The sequence below is a fragment of the Globicephala melas genome, chromosome 2 (genome assembly GCF_963455315.2).
Source record: "Globicephala melas chromosome 2, mGloMel1.2, whole genome shotgun sequence".
Taxonomy (NCBI): Eukaryota; Metazoa; Chordata; class Mammalia; order Artiodactyla; family Delphinidae; genus Globicephala; species Globicephala melas.
This window is the reverse complement of record NC_083315.2, coordinates 140955789-140979122: the sequence shown is the minus strand read 5'-3', so window position 1 is coordinate 140979122 and position 23334 is coordinate 140955789. Positions and strand designations below refer to the sequence as shown.

The 23334-nt window shown below is 39.8% G+C and overlaps 1 protein-coding gene across 2 annotated transcripts; it reads right to left on the bottom strand.

Moving 5' to 3' along the window:
* Positions 1-4578: 4578 nt before the first annotated feature.
* On the bottom strand, positions 4579-22552 carry CHURC1 (churchill domain containing 1). Of its 2 annotated transcripts, none has more exons than XM_030855247.2 (4): positions 22426-22552; positions 12364-12499; positions 10732-10805; positions 4579-4952 (listed from the first exon to the last, which is right to left on the bottom strand). In XM_030855247.2, exons 1-4 carry the CDS (start codon positions 22543-22545, stop codon positions 4860-4862), a joined length of 423 nt encoding a protein of 140 aa, XP_030711107.1. In that variant the 5' UTR covers positions 22546-22552; the 3' UTR covers positions 4579-4859. The 2 variants fall into 2 exon arrangements, with proteins under 2 accessions (XP_030711107.1, XP_030711108.1); XM_030855248.2 differs by having other exon boundaries at positions 10732-10802.
* Between the last annotated feature and the right edge of the window lie 782 nt (positions 22553-23334).

Here is a 23334-nt window from a genome sequence, read left to right as displayed (position 1 = left end):
TTTATAACCCGCCAACACGATAGCTGTCCTGTGAGAACAGAGTTCTGCCGAATGGCTCTGAAGGACAGTGCCCCAGATTCCTCACCTAGTACAGGCATACTCAAAAGCACCACCAAGACAAGGTCCTATCATGCTCTAGAAAAGACACCAGCTGACAGGCCACTGCCCTCTCATTTTGTCCCACAAACCTCTTCTTGGAAACTTCTCATTTTGCCCTTCTTTCTTTGATCACTAGATGGAATATTTTACTTCTCTTCATTGAAGCCCTGAAGGGACAGTTCTCCAAACTGGACACACAGCTTGAGAACCCCAATGCTGAGGGAAGTTCCCCGTAACTATTTTCCAAGCACTTGCATCATTTGAGAAGTAAATGTGGAATAGAGGTTAAGGGTCCCTACTGTCTGACCTTCTACTAAAGCTATGTCATCAATGGTGCTTTATTTCAAAACGGTAACCTGAGTGGTATAGTGGGAATCCCCTGGCATCCTTCTGCAGACTTTCTGCTAAATTAAGGCCATCCTTAATTTGACTCTTGAGAACTCAAGCCCTTCAAGATTCCTACTGTCAGAGCCAAGAGCTGGGGTATGGGTTTGTGGGCAGGACCAAGCATTGATGTTAGAGCAATAACTGCAGAGACAAACTGCTTCCCTGAAGAAATAAAATCAGAATTCATGTGGGATGCTAGCATGATTTGTTCATCATCTTTACAGTGCTATTGCCTGTTATGATGTCTAACAGCAGCGTCAGCTATCCTGGATGCTGGTATTATGGCACCGGCAACTTAGGGCCTGATATGCCAGAACAATGTGTTGGGTCTTCCCCAGGAGGCTCAAGTTGAGAGAATTATTTAGAGACTCCCAAAGGAATGGGAATTACAGTATAAGGGATTCTGCAGAGAGAGTCAGAAAGGGCCTTAATGCTAGGAAGAGGGCTCCTCACTTGGTCAGGGAAATGCTGTTTGCTTCAGAAATGAGAAATTGTTTCCTTTTCTTTATTCCTCTTCTTGTTGGTCCCCTTTACATCCTCAGAAGTATCAGCTTATGGTCATAAACAGACACGGCAAAGCTTAATATAATCACCCATTTTCCTAGATAAACATAATCTTTTAATCAAATTTCCCTAGGGGCATTCAGGAAGTAAGGAGAAGTCCCATAAACAAGCCTTCCCAGAAGTGCTGAGATAATGCTACTCGATTTAGAGGAGGGACAGAGGGAATCTTTCCTCTGAGGGCTCTTACAAAAAATATGGCTTGGAATAAGTGATTTAGGGGGCCAAGATACATAGACTGAAACTGATGATTATTTCCATGACTATGTTCCCACCGTTGCATCTCCTTAGTTTAAGGAACACTGAGCCAAACCCTTATTGGTGATTTCAAATCTGGTGATTTCTTATAATCACCATCACAACCATCATCCAAACTACCATACACTATACTCCCACACTGCACTAAGTACTTCCTATATGCTAGGTTATTTAATCCTCATACGGACCCTGCGGAATTTTCATCTCTATTTAAAGAGAAGGTAACTGAGCAAGACACTTTTCAAGGACAAAGGGCTAGTGAGGGGCAGAGTTGAAAGTTAAACCCAGGTCAGTCTGACTCCAAAGCTTCTACTATTAACCACAACACAATAGTGCTTCCTTCTGTCTCAGAGTTTCTGCATTAAGACTGCTGAGCTGCCTCTCCACAGCAATGTATGACCTAATGACACTTTCACTTACATTATATCATTTGATTTTAAAACTCCGTAAAGGGGGCATGATTATGTCTGTTTTTCCACTGAAGAAACCAAGGTACTGACAGAATGACTTGCCCAATGTCCCACCATGAGCAGGTGGCAAAGCTAATTTCAGACCCAGGTCTCTTGATTTCCTTTCTACCCAGCCATAGCATATCTCAAATAGAGACTTGTACTACAGTCAAGAAACATACATTTTAAAACTAAGAGCCTCAAATTCAGTCAAGTAAGTTAGCTTTTCTCAGGAAACAGAAGAATGAAACCGAAAGGATTCTTGTTACACTGAAATAAAGAACAGTGAATGTATACTTATTACTGATGACTTCCAAGTAACAAACCATATCTGGCTCTTCCTAGACTATATCATATGTCAATTAATTACTACTGGGAGAACCCAAGATCATTTGAGGAAGACAGAGCTAGCTAAAACAACACAACAGCAAACAGGCTGAGCTCTGAACTCCAAGAGCCTAACCAGGTCGACCCCAGACCTGTACATCATGGAGCAGGTAGAGAAAGAATGAGGTGCTAGGACAAGTTCACGTTCCCCACTACACCTACAGGTGATTTCTTCTTCTTCTTGTATCTCAGCAAGGGAAGCAAAGAAGACCAATGCCTTTGCCTGGTTCCCCTTTACTTAAACAGAGAAATATAGATGCAGTAGAACTGAGTTCAAGAGGTCTTTATTCTATTAGATCCATAAAAGAATTCTAGAAGATGATAAAGTATTGCAAAACACAGTACAATGCTGGTTTAATAATGAAATATATGGATAGGATCTTATGTTTAAAATTTTTGTAATATATTGTCTAAACCAGATAATTACACATTCTGCAAGAGATGAGGATATCAGGAGGGGCATATAAAATCATACTCTTGAGCTCCAAATGACTAAGTTGGAAGCATTAGCAAACTCCATGAAGGGACAATTCAGAAGCTATAACGGGCTTAGTGCTGCTATTTAAGGTAATGAAACATTTTCTCTGCTTTCTGGATTCATTTCACCAAACGATTTCCTCAGCAGGTCAGATATAGATTTGCAGAAAGTGGAAAGCATTTTCCAGGAATAAAACAACTGATCCTTAAGGAACAGCTGCCTTAACTTTTCTCAATAATAAATCTTGGTCTGACATGCCTAGATTCTTCAGAGTGCTGTCATTGATATCCTCAACCTCTTCCTAACCTTGCTAGACTCTGATACTTCACGTGTACTGAACACTATTACTGAGGGCATCACTGTACTAACTATGTAACCTGGACTAAGTTACTTCTTTGTGCCTCAGTTTCTCTGGCTCTAAAACTGGGCTAACAATAGTACCTACCCTCATGGAATTGTTAATGAGGATTAAACGACTGCTTAAAAAGGCCTTGGCACATAGTAAGTACTCAATAAACCTCAGCTGTTATCATTATTCCTGTTACAAAACAAAGCTTTTCCCTGATGTCAACAACTTTGCTCACTCAGTTCAGAATGTCTGAGATATGAATAGGAAAAAATTCTGTTTTAATGCCTGACCCTTAAGTTTTGATTTCATAATGAGAAGAACTAACTGAAACCATCTCATTCTGTCTAGAACTTTATATGCCTTCCTAAGCATTTTATATTCATTATTCATTTGGATCTTCTAACAATACTGTGAAGGAAGTATAACATCAATTTATACTAGTCCAATTTTATAGAAAGGGGACAATAAAGTCCAGAATAACACTTTGCTTAATGGTTATACTGCTACCAAATGGCAGAGGCCTAAATGCTAGGTTTTATGACACCCAAGCCAGAATTCTTTCAACTATGCAAGGTAAGATATTCTAAGATCCCTTTGGAGTAATTGAAACCATTCTATTTATATTAATTAAAGTCCACACTTTATTCAGATTTCCCTAGTTTTACCAAATGTTCTTTTTCTTGTGCAGGATCTCATCCGGGATACCACATTACACTTAATAGTCATGCTCTTTTTTGGCTGTGAGAGTTCCTCAGACTTCCTTGTCTTTGATGACCTTGACAGTTTTGAGGAGTACTGGTCAGGTATTTTCCTCAATTGGGATTCCTCTCTCAACTGGGATTTGTCTGAAGTTTTTCTCATGATTAGACTGGGGTTACGGGTTTTGGGGAGGAAGACCACAAAGGCAAAGTGTCATTCTCATCACATCATATCAAGAGTAATGCTATCAACGTGGCTCATCATCAATGATGATAATCTTGATCACCAGGCTAGTGTTTGTCAGGTTTCTCAGTGAAGAAAAAGTTAAAGTCTCTTTTCCCCCTTTCCATACTATACTCTTTGGAAGGAAGTCACTATGCAAACCCATACTTAAGGAGTGAGGAGTATCTACATACATTATTTGAAATTTTTCTGCGTGGGGGATTTGTCTATTCTCTCCAATATATGTATTTATTTATTCAGTCATTCATTTATATCAGTATGGACTCATGAATATTTATACTTTGGTTTATAATCCAATACTACTTTATTTTGTTGCTCAAACTGTTCCAACTTTCGTCTCTGGGAGCTCCTTCAGCTGGCTCTTCTGTCCCTTTGACACACTCCCAATCATTGGGATTTTTCATTTCAGCACTTCGCTTTTTTGTGGCTCAAGATGCTCCAAGCTCGTCCTGTGTATTTACTGCCCCAGTCCTAGACTCAGTCATTTCCCCAAGGAGTCCTAATTCCTTTACTGGAACCAAGATCTGGGCACTAGATGTGCTTTCCATCCTAGTTATTTTTCAGCCACATAGCTGCTAACAAAGGTGCTTCTTTCTGGCTGCACTGATGTGCACTGGGAACTTTAGCAGAAAAGCTCAGCTCTAGAGAACAGCAATCCCCTAAATTACTTTTTCTTTCTAACTTTTTTTTTTTTTGGCCGTGCAACTTGATTTATGGGATCTTAGTTTCCGGACCAGGGATTGAACCCGGGTCATGGCAGTGAAAACGCCGAGTCCTAACCACTGGACAGCCAGGGAAGTCCCACTTTTTCTTTCAGAGAATAGGTAAGCCTAAGCAGAAAAAAATAATATGCAAATAATTTCCATTATAAACTAAGTTAGACAAACCATCAGGCTTGCTGTATTGTAAACCAACACCACATTGTGATTACAGAGCTGCAGAAGGATCCTTAGAATAACAGAGTCATTTGTCGGGGGTCGTCAGGGAGAATACTGATCGTATCTTCAGCTTTACCACATAACAGACACAGCATGGTATACTCCTAGAACAAGATAAAGTGCACAATTACCTTGAGGAACTGGGAGAAAGATGCTTCGTAACTTTCTCTGGTAAAACCGTTCTCTGTAAATTGTCATGGATATGGTGTCTGTACATTAGATCAATTTCTTCAACACCTATAAGCAATGTCTTAGGTTTAGTCTGTGTATTCCAGAGCCCTCTGTTTATATAAATTGAATACATGCTGACGCTCTATTTACTATGTGTACGAGAATGTCACCTTGGAAATGCATGGCTATTTCCTGGACTTAGAAACACACATACTGGGCTTACTTAGTGCTGCTATTTAAAGTAATGAAGCAATTTGAGTGTGGGCCCCTGAGGACAAATTCCTGTTCTTAGAGTTGTTCCTTTCTAGAATATTCAACACTAATAAGCAACAGAAATGAGTTTTTAAAACAACAAAAAAGGAAAAAAATTTCCAAACCCAAACAGCTATTTTTATCTACCCCAGAAAAAATAAACAATTATGTTAAATCCATTAGTATGTCATGTCTCATATTTAGATAGCTAGTTGTCTAGAATTTGATCTATTTAAGGAGCTTTTTGTTTCTTGGGTTTAACAAATGTCCAGACTGGTGACAGAAGTTATTTTGTTTTAGGCAAAAATCCTTAGGGCAAAGTCCTGTTCTTATAGCTGTTCCTTTCTAGAATATTTAATATGGTCATAAACTACAGAAACATATTTCTTTCAAAACTTTTACTCTAAAGCTTTTTATCTTCTTTAGGAAAACAAGCATCTATACTAAATCTATTAGTATTTCCACATCTGACTTTGAGATTGTTGGCAGCCTGGAAATTGATCAGTCAAGGCAGTTTGTGTTTCATGGGTGTCTCACTAGAGAGAGGGTCACGAAGATAAACAGTGGCTACAGTACAAAGACTCAGAACCAGGCAACTGCCTTTCCATTTCCTACTAGAGAGTTCAGCAGGGAGACCTAGTTGTAGTAGTGGAAAGACTGTTTCTTAAAGACCACATTTAATTTTTTTTTTTTTTTTTTTTGCGGTACATGGGCCTCTCACCGTTGTGGCCCCTCCCGCCACGGAGCACAGGCTCCAGACGCGCAGGCCCAGCGGCCACGGCCCACAGGCCCAGCCGCTCCGCGGCACGTGGGATCCTCCAGGACCAGGGCACGAACCCGTGTCCCCTGCATCGGCAGGCGGACTCTCAACCACTGCGCCACCAGGGAAGCCCCAGAGGCCACATTTAATTTTAAAGTCTATTCTACACAAACAGTAGAAACACAGGCTATAGCTCAGCAAACAAATATGAGTCTCATGAATCAAAAACAAAATTAAAATCTACTTTCTCCAAGGTTTTACTGCTTTCAAATCCTACTTTCACCTACCAGACATTACTAGTAGGATATCACCCTCTCACTGGAAATGAAGAAAAAAGTAATAAAGTCAAAATGGGAAAATGTGTGAAGCTAGACAACTATTTGAGTTTTCAACCAATCTATCCATTGACAAGTTTTTATTAAGTGCCTAAAGGCTCTGCAATGTGCCAGGTGCGCCGGAAGACATGAGAGAAGGCAAGGACAAAGTCTGACCTTGCAAAACTTACAGTCTAACTTGGGAGAAAGGAAAAACCTAACACATGGTATAATCTGGAAAGGCTGTTAAATCAGTAAGACTGATGACACCTGTAATCTTTCATTTATAGGCAGTCTGGAATCCAAATTTCATTGTAGGTCAATTATTTGGAATTCAGAAGCAGTTTCCCAGAGGTAACGTTGCACATGGCAGTTAGGTTCCCAGGGAAATCCAGGAAGTCTTTTAAATTTATACTGCACAAGTACTATAGAATCTAACCACATATAGCAGTGCTTCTGTGGGAAAATATGTCTAGAATTCTCACTTGGGATGCCAGGAACACATTCTCACTTGGGATGCCAGGAATATGGTTGGATCAGGACATCCTTCACCCAAACTGACCAAGTTAGGAGAATCAGAATTCCCCCCAGTCATTCATGGGGACCTTCAAAGGCTCCACCTGGGCAAAGCCTGAGGGTAGAGATTTGGAAGGAAAGGTGGAGTGGGTGGAATCACCTTTGGGCAAGATCAGATCCTTGTTTTATGCTGAGGGTCCCATGGGCCTTTTCCCTCTATTATTACCTGCTAATTCTGACCCTTAGTCCTCTCCTTCCCTGGTCCACAGAAGAACAGGGAGCAGTCTCACAGTTTCCCTCTTGTTTCCTGAGGCAAATATATAGTCCTTTTAATGGATTTTAGGGTGATATAAAAAATATCAGATACCTGTAATCATTTATAATTTATTTTCTGTTTAAACTCTGTACTTATGTCTCTATTTCCCCTCTACTCTTGCCATCAGAAAATCTTACTTTGTTTAACAATGGTTTTGTTAAAAATGAATTTGTTTAAAAACAGAATCCTTATCTTTAAGAGATTCATATTGAAATATTTACAGAAGTAGTAATATGTTTGGGATTTGCTTCAAAGTAATCCTGTGGGGAGATGTGGAAATGGTGAGGTACAAATAAAGCAAACTGAAGCTGGGTATTGGAGATTAATACACTATTCTGCCTACTTTTGATTATGTTTAAATTTCCCATAAGACATTTAAAGCAAAACAAAATATTACCAATGGTGGGAATCCCATCTTGAACCTCAATGGCTGCTGGAATAAGATGGGGGCTGGAATGGGGTGGGGCTGAGGAAAGTAAGTCACAGCAGCTGAGTATGAAGAGTTCTTGGGGTCATCAGACTAAGATGGAAGTTACCAGCTGGCCAGTCACAGGAGTCGGGGCCTGCTGTAGGTACAAGAAGAGCTCAGTAAAGGGAGAAAGCAGTATGGGCTGAACTATTAAGAATAAGAAGGAGATAGAATTTAAGTTCAGCTTGAAAGAGGTAAGATTTAGTTGGCTTGAAGGTAGTGAAAGGGACACGTTAAGTCAAGGAAAAAGCACGAATAAAGACAGTGATATGGAATAGAGCAAGCACATCGCATATGGAGTAGCAGAGGAGTGACAGGATGATGTGTTTCCAGAAGATTAATTTGAGGGCAGTACGCACGACTATACTGTGGGGACTGCTGCAGTAATTTAGGTTTCAGCAGTATGGTCCGTGATACGAGGGGTGGCAGTGGAGACAGACAAAAGCAAGAGAAACTAAGGAAGAAAGGAGGGCATTAGGGTTAAAGAAGGAGATCCGGGAGATATCCGATAGGTTTCATCAGGCACGAGGGTGCGTGTGCTCAATGCCTGCGGGAGTACAGAGAAGGTTCCTAGACCAGAGACCAAAGCTCAGGGGAAAAGCAGTTAGGGAGAAACAGGAGAGGAAACCAGAGAGTAAGCAAAGGAACAGTCAAAATGATTTAAAAAGAAAGAAAAAAGTCTAGATCTATGGACCCCAGGGGAAGAAATGCTTCAAAAAGACAATGGTGGGCTTCCCTGGTGGCGCACTAGTTGAGAGTCTGCCTGCCGATGCAGGGGACACGGGTTCGTGCCCCGGTCCGGGAAGATCCCACATGCCGCGGAGCGGCTGGGCCCGTGAGCCATGGCCGCTGAGCCTGTGCGTCCGGAGCCTGTGCTCTGCAATGGGAGAGGCACGCATACCTCAAAAAAAAAAAAAAAAAGACAATGGTCATCAAAACCAGATCCAGAAGAGATATTAAGAGAGAGAAGAACTGAGGCAAGGTCCCAGGATTTGGCCACCTTATAGGAAATCTATGAGAGAACAGTTTTAGTAAAGTGAAAATGAAAACCAGTTTGTAGGTTGTTAGGAGGACCACAGGGAAATAAGGGAAATAGGGTAAAGAGCTACTCAAGGAAAGCAGCAAAAGGAGAGATGATCAGAGGATGAATCAAAGAGGCAGCTGAGTGAAACAAAAGGATTTTAATTTATTTCTAACAAATAAAGAAGAACTAAATATATTTAATGTAAAAATGCTTTAAATCTCACAGAGAAAAGAGGATGCTAGGAAGAGAGAAGATAACATGAGATTTCTGAGGAAATGCAGTGGGGGTAGCCATAGAGAGGAGGAAATAAAAATCTCTACTACAGGAGGGAAGGAAGAGAGTCTAAAGTTGGGGCAATGCTATGAATGGTGTGCAAAAGGAGAGTAGTGAGAAACGAGGGAAAGGGAGGCTGGCCAGCCCAGCAAGAACCTCGGGAAGGGGAGCTTGGATATTATACCGTAGCTGAAGGTGAACTACGGAAAGGCCAATGAGGTAGTCTGAAAGCATTATTTTAAGAAAAATATGCTGGTGGCAGAATATAGAATATGGGGGAGGGGGGGGAGTGGATGTTGGGAGAGAAAGGACTGGCAGTGGAGAGTCTAGTTTAAGAGTTTTTTCCAAGAGAATTCCACATTATATAGGCATTGTGACTATAGCCATCTTCCTTTAGCTTCTTCCTACCCCAAAGGAACTTCTGGGGAGCTTTGAAAATGGCTGTGCTCAATCATAAAGGAAAATCAGCTAGACTTTGGTCTCATGGCAGTGACACACAATGGCTCAATTAGGGTATAAACAGGCAATCTCAATATCCGCTTACAGACTCTAAAAAGCTCACAGGAGCTTCAGGAACTGCTGCAAAATAGCTATAAGCACTCCCTTCCTCCCATGAACGGACAGAGCTGCTTGTTTAAGCCCCCGACATGTTCATTCCCCTATTTGGCCACTATTCATTCACTGAGATCTCGATTTTGCCGTAAGTGACATCTATCATATAAGTATTTTGAGGCATAATTTTTTGATCCTGGGGAGATGTGGTCAGGATGTTGTTAAGATGGACCACAAGATATTAGACCAGATTCTGACAGGTGACTAAGTGCCTTCTTTCACACTGAAATAAGAATGAATGAAAGTGGTTATACTATTTTATAAGATTCTGCTGTAGAAGATTTTTTTCCCCCTAATTATATAGTACCACCCAAATTTAAAGGATTAAAAAAAATTCCCTTGCCTGTTAAAACTCTTACCTCACATTTATATCCTCTGGATGAACATGTAGTTCACACTAAATAAGTAACTCAATCTGAGGGCTTGAAAGCGGAGGCAGTGAGGGACAGATACAGGTAAGTGTGTCCTCATGCTTTCCAGTTTGCCCTTGGCTCTCCCTCACTGTCCAGCTTTTCTTCCTGGTCATTAGACCTGTGACTCTTCAGCAACTTCAGGCCTACACCAGCCTGTAGAATTCTGTAGAATTCTTCACATGCTCTCAGAATTGTATAAGGACTAATCCTTATACTACATCCGTATTCTCTATCCTTATATGGTTCAGCTTCTCTCCTCCAACCATGATACACCTATCTTGTCATTTTACTTATCAAATAATATTAAAATATCCTATTGCAATTGAGACTACAGAGTTGCTTGACTCTACAGGTCTATAAGGGAAATAAAGATAATCTCGTTAGCATGATTTCCATGCTCAGCAAGTATGGTGGCAGTGGGCAGGCCAACACTTAAAGCCAAGAATTGTGCAATCATGTAACTGGGTAGAGAAAAAAGAGGCACAATAGTAACCTCATATGAAGCCACAATGTGCTGTTCTTTACAAGCAAAATGAGATATCATTTGTAAGGCATGTGTTTTGCTTTGTGACTGTTGTGAAGACAGGTTTGAACAGATCCACCCACATCTGAAGTGTCTCTCAACTTACACAAGTGGAAGACAGGGATGGTCTCCTCTAAGATTCACCAGTACTTCATTTATGAAGACTATACCTAGATTTTTCAAGGGTACTCTTATTGTTCCCCTCCCCCCGCAATAACATACCCACATTTATACATTTACCTGAAATTCATCCATGATACTGAACGTATACTCATGCCTGGCTATTACATGATGACAATTCCTACAAAGATCTGCTGAAACAGAGAAAGACTTAATTAAGTCTTAGAAGGTGCCCTAAGACAGTAAAATTTCTAGTCTTAGCATGGTATTGCTTTGAAAGAATCTTAACTCTGTCATATTTAACACAGCAGGAAACCCATTATAATATCTACCTTGATAAAAAATCCAGACTCTGTCACACAGCAACACTATATAATTAAGAGCCTGAACTCAGAGACTTAATGTGCATATATTCATTCCTATTGAAAGCTCTCTAAGGTAATCAATTAACGGATATGTAAGTGTGTTTTTGAAACTAGCTGGACCTTTCTAACTATGTAGGAGCTTTTATTCTCAGGAATGATAGAAATTGTGCTACTAACCAATCATAAACAAAAAGCTAACACTAGATGTTAAACTGAATTTAGCAGTAACAAAAGGCTCTAGTAAAAACAATACAGTAATAATAACTATGATACATTGAGTGCTTAATGTGTGCCAGATACTGTTTTAAATACTTTGTAACTGTTTATTCACTTAATGTTCTCAGAAACCCAATGAGGTAGATACTACTGTTATCATGTTTGTAGGGATAAGGAAACAAAGGCACACTATGGATAAGAACTAGGAAGACCACAGCTGAGCTACAAAGTGTTAGAATCAGAATTCAAACCCAAGCTTTCTTGCTCCAGAGCCCTTGCTTTTGACCACTATCCTCTACTACCTGGAAAAAAATAGAGTTTAAAGGGGTACATGATACAGGAAAGAAAAAGATTCTTCTAATTTAGAACATTTTTCCACAGTCTGACTCTATTCTAAAGGCTTAGTGTCTTTCGCACCTTTCTTTCAAAATATCATTATTTGCACATTTAATCCTCATATAGTCAGAACATACCAAAAAATCAGGAGACAAGCAAAAAAGCAAATGTGAACAATTTAAATAGTTGCCATAAGATCTGGGCACGAAAGTGCACATATACTTAATTTACTTGTAGAGATTCTTAGTGCCAACCTCAGAACTTATTTATTTTTATTATAGTTATTTGATTTCCTAGTATCAAGGATAAGGAATAGCATATGAAGGTAGCATACTTAATACTTACAGTAGCAAAAGAAAGAAACTATAAACTGACAGTAACAAAAGAGACAAAAGCTATAAAAGCAGAAACAAGACTAAAAAAACCATAGCATCCCAGAACCATTTAGTATAAGGGCAAACAGCCCTAAACACTTTAATAGCTGTTGGAGCACATCACTGTATTATATTATAGTAGAAAGTGAAAATTCACATGGAAGACCCTAAGTTAAAAAAAAAGTCCCTATATCTTGTTTCAGAAGACACAGTCTTTAAAGATAAACAAAAGAAAATTGGTGCCTGAATCATAAGCTTCAGTTATCTGCAAAAGTCATTTATGTGGAATATCTGATGATGCTACATAAATGAGATGTTACCAACATTTTCCTCTTAAAAAACTAACTAGCGATTTTGTGTTGCAATATGATAGTGAAACAGGCCTCATACGACTTTGCGCAACCTAACTCCCAAAAGCTGATACCTGCTAATGGGCTCAGATGGAAAAAAAGTCTACTTACGATCATAGGTAACTATTTCTTCTCCATCTTCCTCTTTCAAAGATTTGTTTGTGATCAGCATAAAGTCCCGCTTACTGCACACTGCACAGCCTATAAAGTTCAGCAAGAAAGATCCATTCTCCAGGCAGATGTTACCCTAAAATAAGAAAAACAGAATTTAGTTTTCTTTTTTGAGGGGATTTTAATTTTCTTATATTTCAAAATCCTTGGTGAAAATGATTAATAGACTTACAGTCTCTAAAGACAAAAAACATGGCCAGAATTTACTTGCTTGAAGTGTACACCAAGTAATTTTTGAAATTACTAGCTTTCCTCTAGAAGTGTTATTCATAGTAAATAAAACTGAAGAAGAGTTAGCGCTTAGGACTGCAACTGTGTTTAAGAGGACCAAATGCAAATGGATATTTAGAAACAACTTAATGAAGTCTTAATACAACATGTGAAAAGGAAAAATCAGAAAAATCTAATAGCCAACACTATTAAATGAGGTATCATATTATAAAGCTAGAATGAAAATTCAATCAAAATGGAAACACTGAGCCAATGATAAAAATGATCTTATCCACTGTGATGCTCAGTTGACTGTTGAAACAGCATTTTTTCAAGCCTTAAAAATACCACAAAATAAACAAAGAGAAATAAACTCTCAGCTCTACAGATGTCAGTCACTAGGATATGTGTGATTCAGGCAGAAAAGGTAAGTTCCGCAATTCATCAGATTGACACCATGGCATTTAAAAGAGAAAGGGTTTTACTTGTCACTAAGAAACTGTAAACAACATATACTCCTGGCTCAAGGGAGGTCTTTGCTAAAGGCTTACTGATAATTGTTCAGAACTTAAAGTCACTTCATAAACTACCTAGTTCTACTCATTTCTTTATTTTTTAATTTTTATTTTATATTGGCGTATAGTTGATTAACAATGTTGTGTTAGTTTCAGGTGTACAGCAAAGTGATTCAGTTATACATGTATCTATTCTTTTTCAAGTTCTTTTCCCATTTAGGTTATTACAGAATGTTATTTCTTTTTTTAAAATTATAGTTGACTTAAAATATAATTAGTTTCAGGCATGCAACATACTGATTCAATATTTTTGTAGATTACACTCCATATAAAGTTATTATATAATATGGGTTATATTCCTTCTGCTGTACATTACATCCTTGTAACTTATTCATTTTATACCTAGTAGTTTGTACCTCTTCATCTCCTTTACGTCCTCCCACCTCTCTCCCCTCTGGTAACCACTACTTTGTTCCACGAATCTGTGAGTTTCTGTTTTGTTTTGTTCATTCGTTTGAATAAACAAATTTATTTATCTATTTTAGTATTTATTTATTTATTTAAATATTTATTTATTTTGGTTGCACCGGGTCTTAGTTGAGGCACATAGGATCTTCATTGCGCCATGCAGGATCTTTAGCTGTGGCATGTGGGCTTCTTAGCGGCAGCAATGTGGACTCTTAGTTGCAGCATGTATGTGGGATCGCCAACCAGGCATGGAGCCCGGGCCCCCTGTATTGGCAGTGTGGAGTCTTACCCACTGGGCCACCAGGGAAGCCCCTGCTTGATTTTTTAGATTTCACATATAAGTGAAAACATACAGTATCTGTCCTTCTCTGACTTATTTTGCTAAGCATAGTACTCTCCAGGTCCATCCATGTTGTTGCAAATGGCAAAATTTCATTCCTTTTTATGGCTGAGTAATATATATTGTGTATATATACTACATCTTCTTTATCCATTCATCTGTGATGGACACTTAGGTTGCTTCCACATCTTGGTTATTGTAAATGATGCTGCTATGAATACTGGGGTGCATATATCTTTTTGAATTAGTGTTTTCATTTTCTTCAGATATATACCCAGGAGTGGACCTGCTGGATAATATTGTAGTTGTATTTTTAATTTTTTGAGGACCCTCCACACTGTTTTCCATAGTGGCTGTACCAATTTACATTCTCACCAACAGTGTACTGGGGTTTCCTTTTCTTCACGTCCTCGCCAACACTTTATTTTTTAAGTGGCATGGGTCACATCTAGGCTTCCACCATGCTTCTATCAGCCAGACTTGCATTAAATTAAATTTAATTAATTAATTTATTGGTCGCACCACACGGCATATGGGATCTTAGTTCTCAGACCAGGGATTGAACCCATGCCCCCTGCAGTGGAAGCATGGAGTCTTAACCACTGGACAGCCAGGGAAGTCCCACCAACACTTATTATTTGTTGTCTTTTTGATAATAGCCATTCTGACAGGTGTGATGCGATTTGCATTTCCCTGATGATTAGTGATGTTGAGCATCTTTTCATGTGCCTGTTGGCCATGCCTTTCTTTGGAAAAATGCCGATTTAGGTCCTCTACCAATTTTTTTTTTTTTTTTTTTTTTGCGGTACGCGGGCCTCTCACTGTTGTGGCCTCTCCCGTTGCGGAGCACAGGCTCCGGACGCGCAGGCCCAGCGGCCATGGCTCACGGGCCCAGCCGCTCCACAGCATGTGGGATCCTCCCGGACCGGGGCACGAACCCGCGTCCCCTGCATCGGCAGGCGGACCCTCAACCACTGCGCCACCAGGGAAGCCCCTATTTTTTTTTTTTTTTGATAGTAGTTCAACCTCATTTCTGACCAACAAAAAAACTGAGGTATTTTTAATAGTTAATGTGACTAAAAACCATTCAAACTAATGCATTTCTCCAATGCAGCTATGTGCCTGATACTGTGCAAAGCATGGTGGAGGATTCCGAGGACTGCAGGATGAGTCACAGACGTTTCTACCTTCAAGGAGCTTATGAAGTATGAGGGATTTAAGACCCATCTTAACCAATGCCACAGTGGAGCCTTCCTGGATTCCCAGCACCACCATTAACTAAGTGCCTTCGTAGTGCTATGTATTAAGAGGTTAACTCTGGTGGGGGGAAATCAAACTAACTATGCAGTTTGGAGATACTAAAACATAGGCACATCAACATAACTACTAAAAGGGAAAAAAAGCCTTGGGATTAAAGTATAAATTTCCAGCTATTAAGAACAAGTGCTTTGATTTTTTTAAAAAATAAACTTTACTGAGGTATAATTTACACACAATAAAATCCACACATTGTAAGGGTATACATGAAAGAATTTTAACAAATGTATATACCAATGTAATCACTACCCCAATCAAGATACAAAAATTTCTGTCTTCCCAGGAAGTCCTTCCTGCTTTGCAGTCTATCTCCAACCCCTATCTCACCTCAGGCACCCACTGACCTGATTTCTATCTCCAGAGATTAGTTTTGCCTGTTCTAAAGTTTTACATAAATAGAATCATACAGTATACTCTTTTACACCCAGCTTCTTTTGCCTAAAATGATGTCCACGTTAATTATCTATGTTGTTGTATGTATTGGTAGTTCATTGCTTTTTTAATGCCAAGTAGTATCCCATTGCATGGATCGATCTGTTGATAGACATTTGGGTTCTTCCCAGTTTTTGGTTGTTATGAATAAAGTAGCTATGAAGATTCATGTATAAGTCTTGTGTAGACATATGCCTTTCTCTTGAGTAAATATCTAGAAGTGGAATTGCTGAGTCATACAGTAAAAATATGGTATATATATAAACTTTATAAGAAACTGCCAATTAGTTTCCATTTTCTATTCCCACCAGCAATGTGTGAGTTCCAGATTTCCCACATTCTCATCAACACTAGGTATTATGTCTTTTTTATTTTAGCCATTCTAATGATGTAAAGTGGTGTCTCATTTTAGTTTTAATTTATATTTCCCTGATGACTAGTGATGTTGAGCATCTTTTCATGGTGCTTATTAATATATCTTATTTTGTGAAATATCTATTCAAGTCTTTTGCCCATTTTTTGAAAAGTTAAATTGTTTATCCTCTTATTGAGTTATAAAAGTTCTTCATGTATCTTAGATACAAACCCTTTGTCAGATATATGTATTACAAATATGGTGCACAGGCTTAACTGTTCTGCGGCATGTGGGATCTTCCCAGACGAGGACTCGAACCCATGTACCCTGCACCGGCAGGCGGACTCCCAACCACTGCGCCACCAGGGAAGCCCTGGTTTGCCATTTTTTAAATGGTGTCTCTTGAAGAACAAACAGTTTTGATTTTTATGAAGTCCAGTTTATTAAATTTCTTTCATTGTTTGTGCTTGTATTCTAAAACATCTTGCCTACCCCAAGATTGCAAAGATTTTCTCCTTTGTTTTCTTCTAGAAATTTTATAGTTTTAGCTGGTAGGTTTAGGTTTTTGATCCATTTTGAAATAACTTTTATATATGGTCTGAGGTAAGGATCAAGTTTCATTTATTTCTATATGAATATCCAGTTGTTCCATCAACATTTGTTGAAAAGACTATCCTTTCCCCATTGCATTACATTGGCAACTCCGTGGAAAACTCAAATCATCCTATATATGTGGGTCTACTTTTGACTATTCTTTTCCCTTGATTTATATGTCTATCTTTTGCACTGATCTCACACTCTTTTGATTATTGTAGCTTTATAGTAAGTTTTTAAATTAGGTAGTTTATGTCCTATAATTTGGCTAGTCTAGGTTCTTTTCATTTCCATATAAATTTTAGAATCAGCTTATAACTTTTACAAAAAAGCCTGCTGGGTTTGTTTTTTGTTTTTGTTTTTTGTAATTTATTTGTCTATTTTTGGCTGCACTGGGTCTTCGTTGCTGCGCGTGGGCTCTTCGTTGCGGCGCGTGGGCTACTCTTCGTTGCGGTGGCTTCTCTTGTTGCAGAGCACGAGCTCTAGGTGCGCAGGCTTCAGTAGCTGTGGCACGCAGGCTCAGTAGTTGTGGCTCACAGGCTCCAGAGCACAGGCTCAGTAGTTGTGGCACATGGGCTTAGTTGCTCTGCGGCATGTGGGATCTCCCTGGACCAGGGCTTGAACCCATGTCGCCTGCATTGGCAGGCGGATTCTTAACCACTGCACCACCAGGGAAGCCCCTCCTGCTGGGGTTTGAACTGGGACTGCCTTGAATCTATAAAAGCTGACTGACAAAGACTCCAAGATATTAAGTAATTTTTTAAAAAGTCTTAAAAGAATAAAGATCTAAATACCATTTTCAAATAAACAGAACTCTGAACAGAACTGCACACATAAACACAGGTACCTTATACAATATGGTCTAACCTCTGTAATCTGACTATATAAGCAGGCAGAATGTAAACTCTAAACACTGAGGGAAGAGAAAAGGGATCTATGTATCAGTTGTGAGGTAGGGAAATAAATTCTTGAAATGGCAAATGCAAGTACAGTAAATAAGAAACTGATGGGGCTTTCTCTAAGGGACTTGGTCATTTGAACGTGAGAATAACCTTCATCAGTGAGGCATGATTCTTTTATTAGATGAAACAAGATTATTAATGTCCAAATTTGGGAAAGTAAATTAAAGCATACAATATTCAGAGAAGCTTCTGAGGCTCTCACAATGGGAGGAAAAAGAAGAAAAAAATCTAAATCAATTCCACAGTAATAACAGTAAACTATAACAGTTTCGAGAAGACAGGAAAAAAGACAAACATTAAATATCCTTAGAAAATGTGATTCAGCTAAATCCTGGTTGAGGATCTATAAAGGTATACAAATGTGCAAGAAGAAATGGTTGAGGGACTTCCCTGGTAGTTCAGTGGTTAAGAATCCGTCTGCCAATGCAGGGGACACGAGTTCAAACCCTGGTCCAGGAAGATCCCACATGCCGCGGAGCAACTAAGCCCGTGTGCCACAACTACTGAAGCCTGCATGCCTAGAGCCCGTTCTCCACAACGAGAAGTCACCGCAATGAGAAGCCGCGTACCGCAACGAAGAGTAGCCCCCACTCGCTGCAACTAGAGAAAGCCCGCGCACAGCGACGAGGATCCAATGCAGCCAAAAATAAATAAATAACTAAATAAATTTATTAAAAAAAAAAAGAAATGGTTGAATACTATGATGATAATTAGTATGAAAGTATATTATGATAAACTTACAAATTTGAGAAATCCGCAACTATACTGACAATGATTGGGCTAATTTGCTTCTTCCAAAAAACTATTATTTCAGATGGTATAACTTAACAGTGCATACGTTTTGTCAGGGAGTACTTAAAATTGAAAATAGAAAATACAGTTCTTAAAGAACCAAATTCTAGTTTTGCTAATTTTCTCTATTGTTTTTCTATTTCCTATTTCATAATTTCTACTCTAGTCTTTATTATTTCCTTTCTTCTGCACGCTTTGGGTTTAGTCTGCTCTTGTCTTTTTTACTGACTTAAAGTGGAAAGTTAGGTTATTGATTCCAGATTTTTTCTTTTAATACAGTCATTTTAAAATGCATCATTTTAAAGCATCCATTTCCATACAATTGTTTTACCAATTATATATCAGACTCAGCATTTAATTAAATATGGTTTAATGCTAAGCAACAATTTGAGTACGTGAACTTTTGTAGTTTAATTTTAAGTGAGGTATATAAAACATAATTTCTAATTTAAACATAACTAATTTACACTGATTACGTCCTTCTGATTAACCTAAATTTAAGCTATATTTCTGTATTGCTGCTGAATTACTAATACTTTTAAAGCTGAAACTTGAACTATATGAAATATAGGTTTCATTTCCAGTTTGATGTGGAAATGTTTTATTACAATTTTGGGCCTGATCAGTTATTTTAGAAAACGCAGTAGAGTTCTAGTTCCAACTGGTTTGCTAAATGCTTTTCTGAATGAAAAAAAAGTTTGGTTCACAGTTGAGTAAAAAAATTTGAGTTCAGAAAATTAGTATGGTTCATTTTCAATCTGATTCATGCTTGAGTTCAAGTTCTTGGCGTAATTTTACAAGCAAGTGGGCCAGAGCTCTGTTAGAAATTTTCTAGCCTGTGGTAAACATCCACCACAAAACTCCAGAAATTTTATGAAACCAAAGATAAATAATCAAACATTTATTACCTCCTCATTCTGCATTTAGACCTACCCAACATGCTAATCCATTATGTTCCTCTGCCAAACTTTCTGAACGAGTGGACTATACTTGCTACCACCACCTGAGTACCTTTTCCTTTGCTAGGCTTAAGTAGAGTGGCTTCTGCTCTTACCGCCCTTAAAAATATCTCATGACTTAAAAAAATCCCAGAGTTGGAAGGATCCTTGAGATTTCAAGTAGTCATTTAGTCTCTACGGAACAACAGGAAGAGAGTTCAATTCCTCTAAGGTTACCCATTCTATTAAAAAAAAAAAAAACCTGTTAGAAAATTCTTTATTCGGATTCAAAGCCTACAACTCCCTAACATCCACCCACTAATTATTTCTAAATCTGCCTTCTGAAATTTCAAAGAAAAGCTCAATTCTTCCTCATGACAGCCCTTTATTTCTTTGAGAACAGAATAAAATCAGAGAAAACTGCTTCAGGTACTTTCCTGGTTTTCCAGTCACCTCAGTGCTTTTCTCTACTCTTCTTCCTATACTTCTATTTTCATTTCCTAAATTAATTTATTCCCTGAAGCTCAGTTCTTGATTCTGGTTGATTCTGTACATTCTTTTCCTAAGAGAACAAATTATTTCTATTTTGACTCCTTTATTTGGCTGATTCATCTGTTTGAATCTCTTACCCAAACTGCCATCCTATATTTTCACTTGACTCCTGGGATGTTACACTCTCAACCTCGGATTAAACATGATAAAAAAAAAATCTGATCATTTGCTCCCCCAATTTTGGTTCTCCCTCCCTCCCAGATGGCTCCAATTTCTGTAATACTTCCAAATTTCCCAGCTGCCTAGATTGAAAACCCTTAGATCATCGTCAGCTCTTCTTTTCTTCCTTCCTACATTAAATTGGTTGAATCCTGTTAATTCTTTCTTTGAAATGAGGACTTGTACTTCCCTAGTGGTGCAGTGGTTAAGAATCCGCCTGCCAATGCAAGGGACACGGGTTCAAGCCCTGGTCCGGGAAGATTCCACATGCCACAACCATTGAGCCTGCGCTCTAGAGCCCTTGAGCCACAGCTACTGAGCCCGCGTGCTGCAACTACTGAAGCCCACGCTCCTAGAGCCCCTGCTCCGTAACACAAGCCACCCTAATGAGAAGCCCGCACACCGCAAGGAAGACTAGTCCCTGCTCGACGTAAGACGCAACTAGAAAAAGCCCCTGCAGAGCAACAAAAACCCAACGCAGCAATCAATCAATCAATAAATGAGGTCTTCATCATCTCATGCCTATACTACTGTTGCTATTTGGTTCCCCAAATGCTCTGTAGGGCTGTCCTTTTACATTTCCCCCCATCCCATCATCTTAACATACAACCATAAGATTCACTTTCCTAAATAGCAGATTTCAGAATCATTTCCCTATTCAATTTTTTTGTATAGTTGCCCAATGCCTAAACTTCTCAATATAATTTGTCTTTTGATTAGCTCAACTCTTAAAAATCCAACCTAACATCTTTTTTTTTTTTTTGGCCACACCGCAGCATGTGGGATCCTAGTTCTCCGACCTGGGATCAAACCTGTTACCCCAGCAGTGGAAGCATGGAGCCAGGGAATTCCCCAACCTAATATCTTTAACACTATCCACAGCAAACATCTCCCTCATGGTGCCTATAATGTGCAGTTTTTGTTACTGCATTCACAAAAATCTTTTTAAACTTAAAAAAAAGTATGAAAAAGAACACAACACAGAAATGTGAAACATAAAGTACAGCATAATGCCTCTACCTATTAAATATCAGTAGTACCCCAGTGTGACAAGCAAAAATGCCTCCAGATATTGTCAAATGTCCCTTGGGAGGCAAAACCACTCCCAGTTGAGTGCCACTGCTCCATTCACTTTCATTACTCATTCACTCATGGTGTTCCATTCTATGGCTATATCACATTTTTCCAGTCTACTACCACAAACAATGCTGTTATGAACATTCTTATACCAGTCTCCAGGAACACACTAGGCACATGCATTTATCTGTCTAAAATGGGAACTGCTGGGTCATTCAGCAGGCATATCTTTAACTTTTTTTTCTTTTTTCTGATAATGCTAGACCTTTTTCAAAGAGGTTGTACCATGAGTGCTCATGTTGTTATAAAACCTTCCCAAAAGACTATTATTCAAAATATTAAGAGACAGGACCAACTACAAAGATTTTCTACCTCCCAACCAATATGAGAATCCTTGTTCTTGTTATTTTCCCCCAGCATCAGCTCCTCCTTTCCTCTTCTACCCTAGTCACACCTATCCTTCAAGTCCCAACTGAAGTCCACCTTTCTGTTGGGAGAACAGCGCTATCCTCTATTGCTCTCCCCTTTCTCTAAACCGGAATAGCATTAATGGACCGTACTAGTCATTTTTTGTTAATCACGTGCTCCCGTAAAATGTAAGCTCTTTGGCAGCACGGAAGCTGCCTTTTATTTCTTCTTGGGTATCCCTTTCTGGCCTGGCAAAGTAATCTAGTTACATGCATACAAACGTTCAGTAAGTATACCTTGAATGAATGAGAGTAAACAAACTTCTCAATCTCCTGAGCTTGAAAGGAACAGAGATTTAAAAGAAAGTAACAGCCTGGAAACCTGAGTTCTAGTCTTGGCTCTCACACAAACTAGAATGTGCACTTCGCCAAGTGATTTCCCCTCTCTAGGCATTAGTTTCATCTGCAAAATTGGGTTAGAATAGATGACCTAAGAGGTCCCTTCCAGCGCTAGAATTCAGGAAGAGCACTGAACGTTATCAAATGAAGCTTGAGGATGAGACCAGGGTAGAGATGGGGGTGTCCCTCTGTTGTCGACTGGGTTGCTGGTGGTGGTAGGGTTTCATTTGTTTTCCCCTTGGAGCTCAAGAGAAATGGGGTGACGGCTGCTATCAGTCGCCAGAGCGGGGATCAGCAGGAACCGACGGCTGCAGGCCATCCCCGCTGTCAAGTGCCTACATACAGCTGCCGCGTCACTGGATGGGGCGGAGCGGCTGAGTCCGCCCCGCGCCCGGCCTCCCATGAAGGCCGGCCGGGGATATGAGAAGCCTCAGGGGCGGCCATGGGCCAAAGGAGAGGGAAGTTCTCGGCGCCCACTCGCTCACCCGGTTGGGATATTCCTTCTCCACACAGTCCCCACACATCGCGACGCAGTGAACGGGGAAGTTCCTCCGCTTCTTCCGGGAAGAGGAAACCTCGCGAGAGCTCAGAGAAAGTCGCCGCATGCGCCCAGAGTACTCACCCTGGAGTGTTGGGTCTTGAGCTAATTCCAAGTCTCCGCCCCTTAGCAACTATTGTTAGGGCTGGGTCTGGTCTCCCAGACAACAACCGACGGCAAAGGGTAGGACTTTAGAAACCTTCCGAGAGAGAGGAAAGGGAAAGGGATCTTGGACCGAGCAAAGTTCCAATAGGCGCCTTCCTGAGTCTAGGCTGACAGAAAGCCAAGTCGCAATACACAAGAAAGGGAATTGTTTTTTGCTGCTTCAGCTTACTCCATATATAAAGCTGAAATTACAATTTGGGTACCTTTCCGTACCATTTCTTAGGGCAGTGGGAGTGATAGTTCAGATCTTGGCAGGGGAACAAGCAATAAATGAAGTGTTTGGTAAGAGGCACTTACAGTTCTGCAGAGAATCTCGTGAAAACACAAAATGTTAATAATAAATGACCATTCCAGAGTCCTCTGGAGGACAAAGCAATGGGAAACGTGTTTCTATCTCTCTATGTGTCTTCCTTTTCAGATGAGGAAACCAAGGAAACAGTGGTTAAAGGTCTTGTCTAGGGTAACAAAATCACTCAGTAGTCAGCCAGGACTAGACTCAGTTCCTACCCTGGGCTCAGCACCTTTTTAATACAGTAGCCAGTAGCCACGTGTGGCTATGAAGCACTTTTTTTTTTTTTTTTTTTTGCGGTATGCAGGCCTCTCACTGCTGTGGCCTCTCCCATGCGGAGCACAGGCTCCGGACGCGCAGGCTCAGCGGCCATGGCTCGCGGGTCCGGCTGCTCCGCGGCAT

Excerpts from the sequence above, each read along its gene's own strand:
- CHURC1 (XM_030855247.2), bottom strand. The coding sequence starts at position 22,545 with ATGCGGCGACTTTCTCTGAGCTCTCGCGAGGTTTCCTCTTCCCGGAAG. Across the intron at positions 12,500-22,425 it reads AGAAGGAATATCCCAACCGG|GGTAACATCTGCCTGGAGAA; the intron begins GTGAGCGAGTGG and ends TTCTTATTTTAG. Across the intron at positions 4,953-10,731 it reads GTATCATGGATGAATTTCAG|GAGTATACCATGCTGTGTCT; the intron begins GTAAATGTATAA and ends ATCTTGTTCTAG.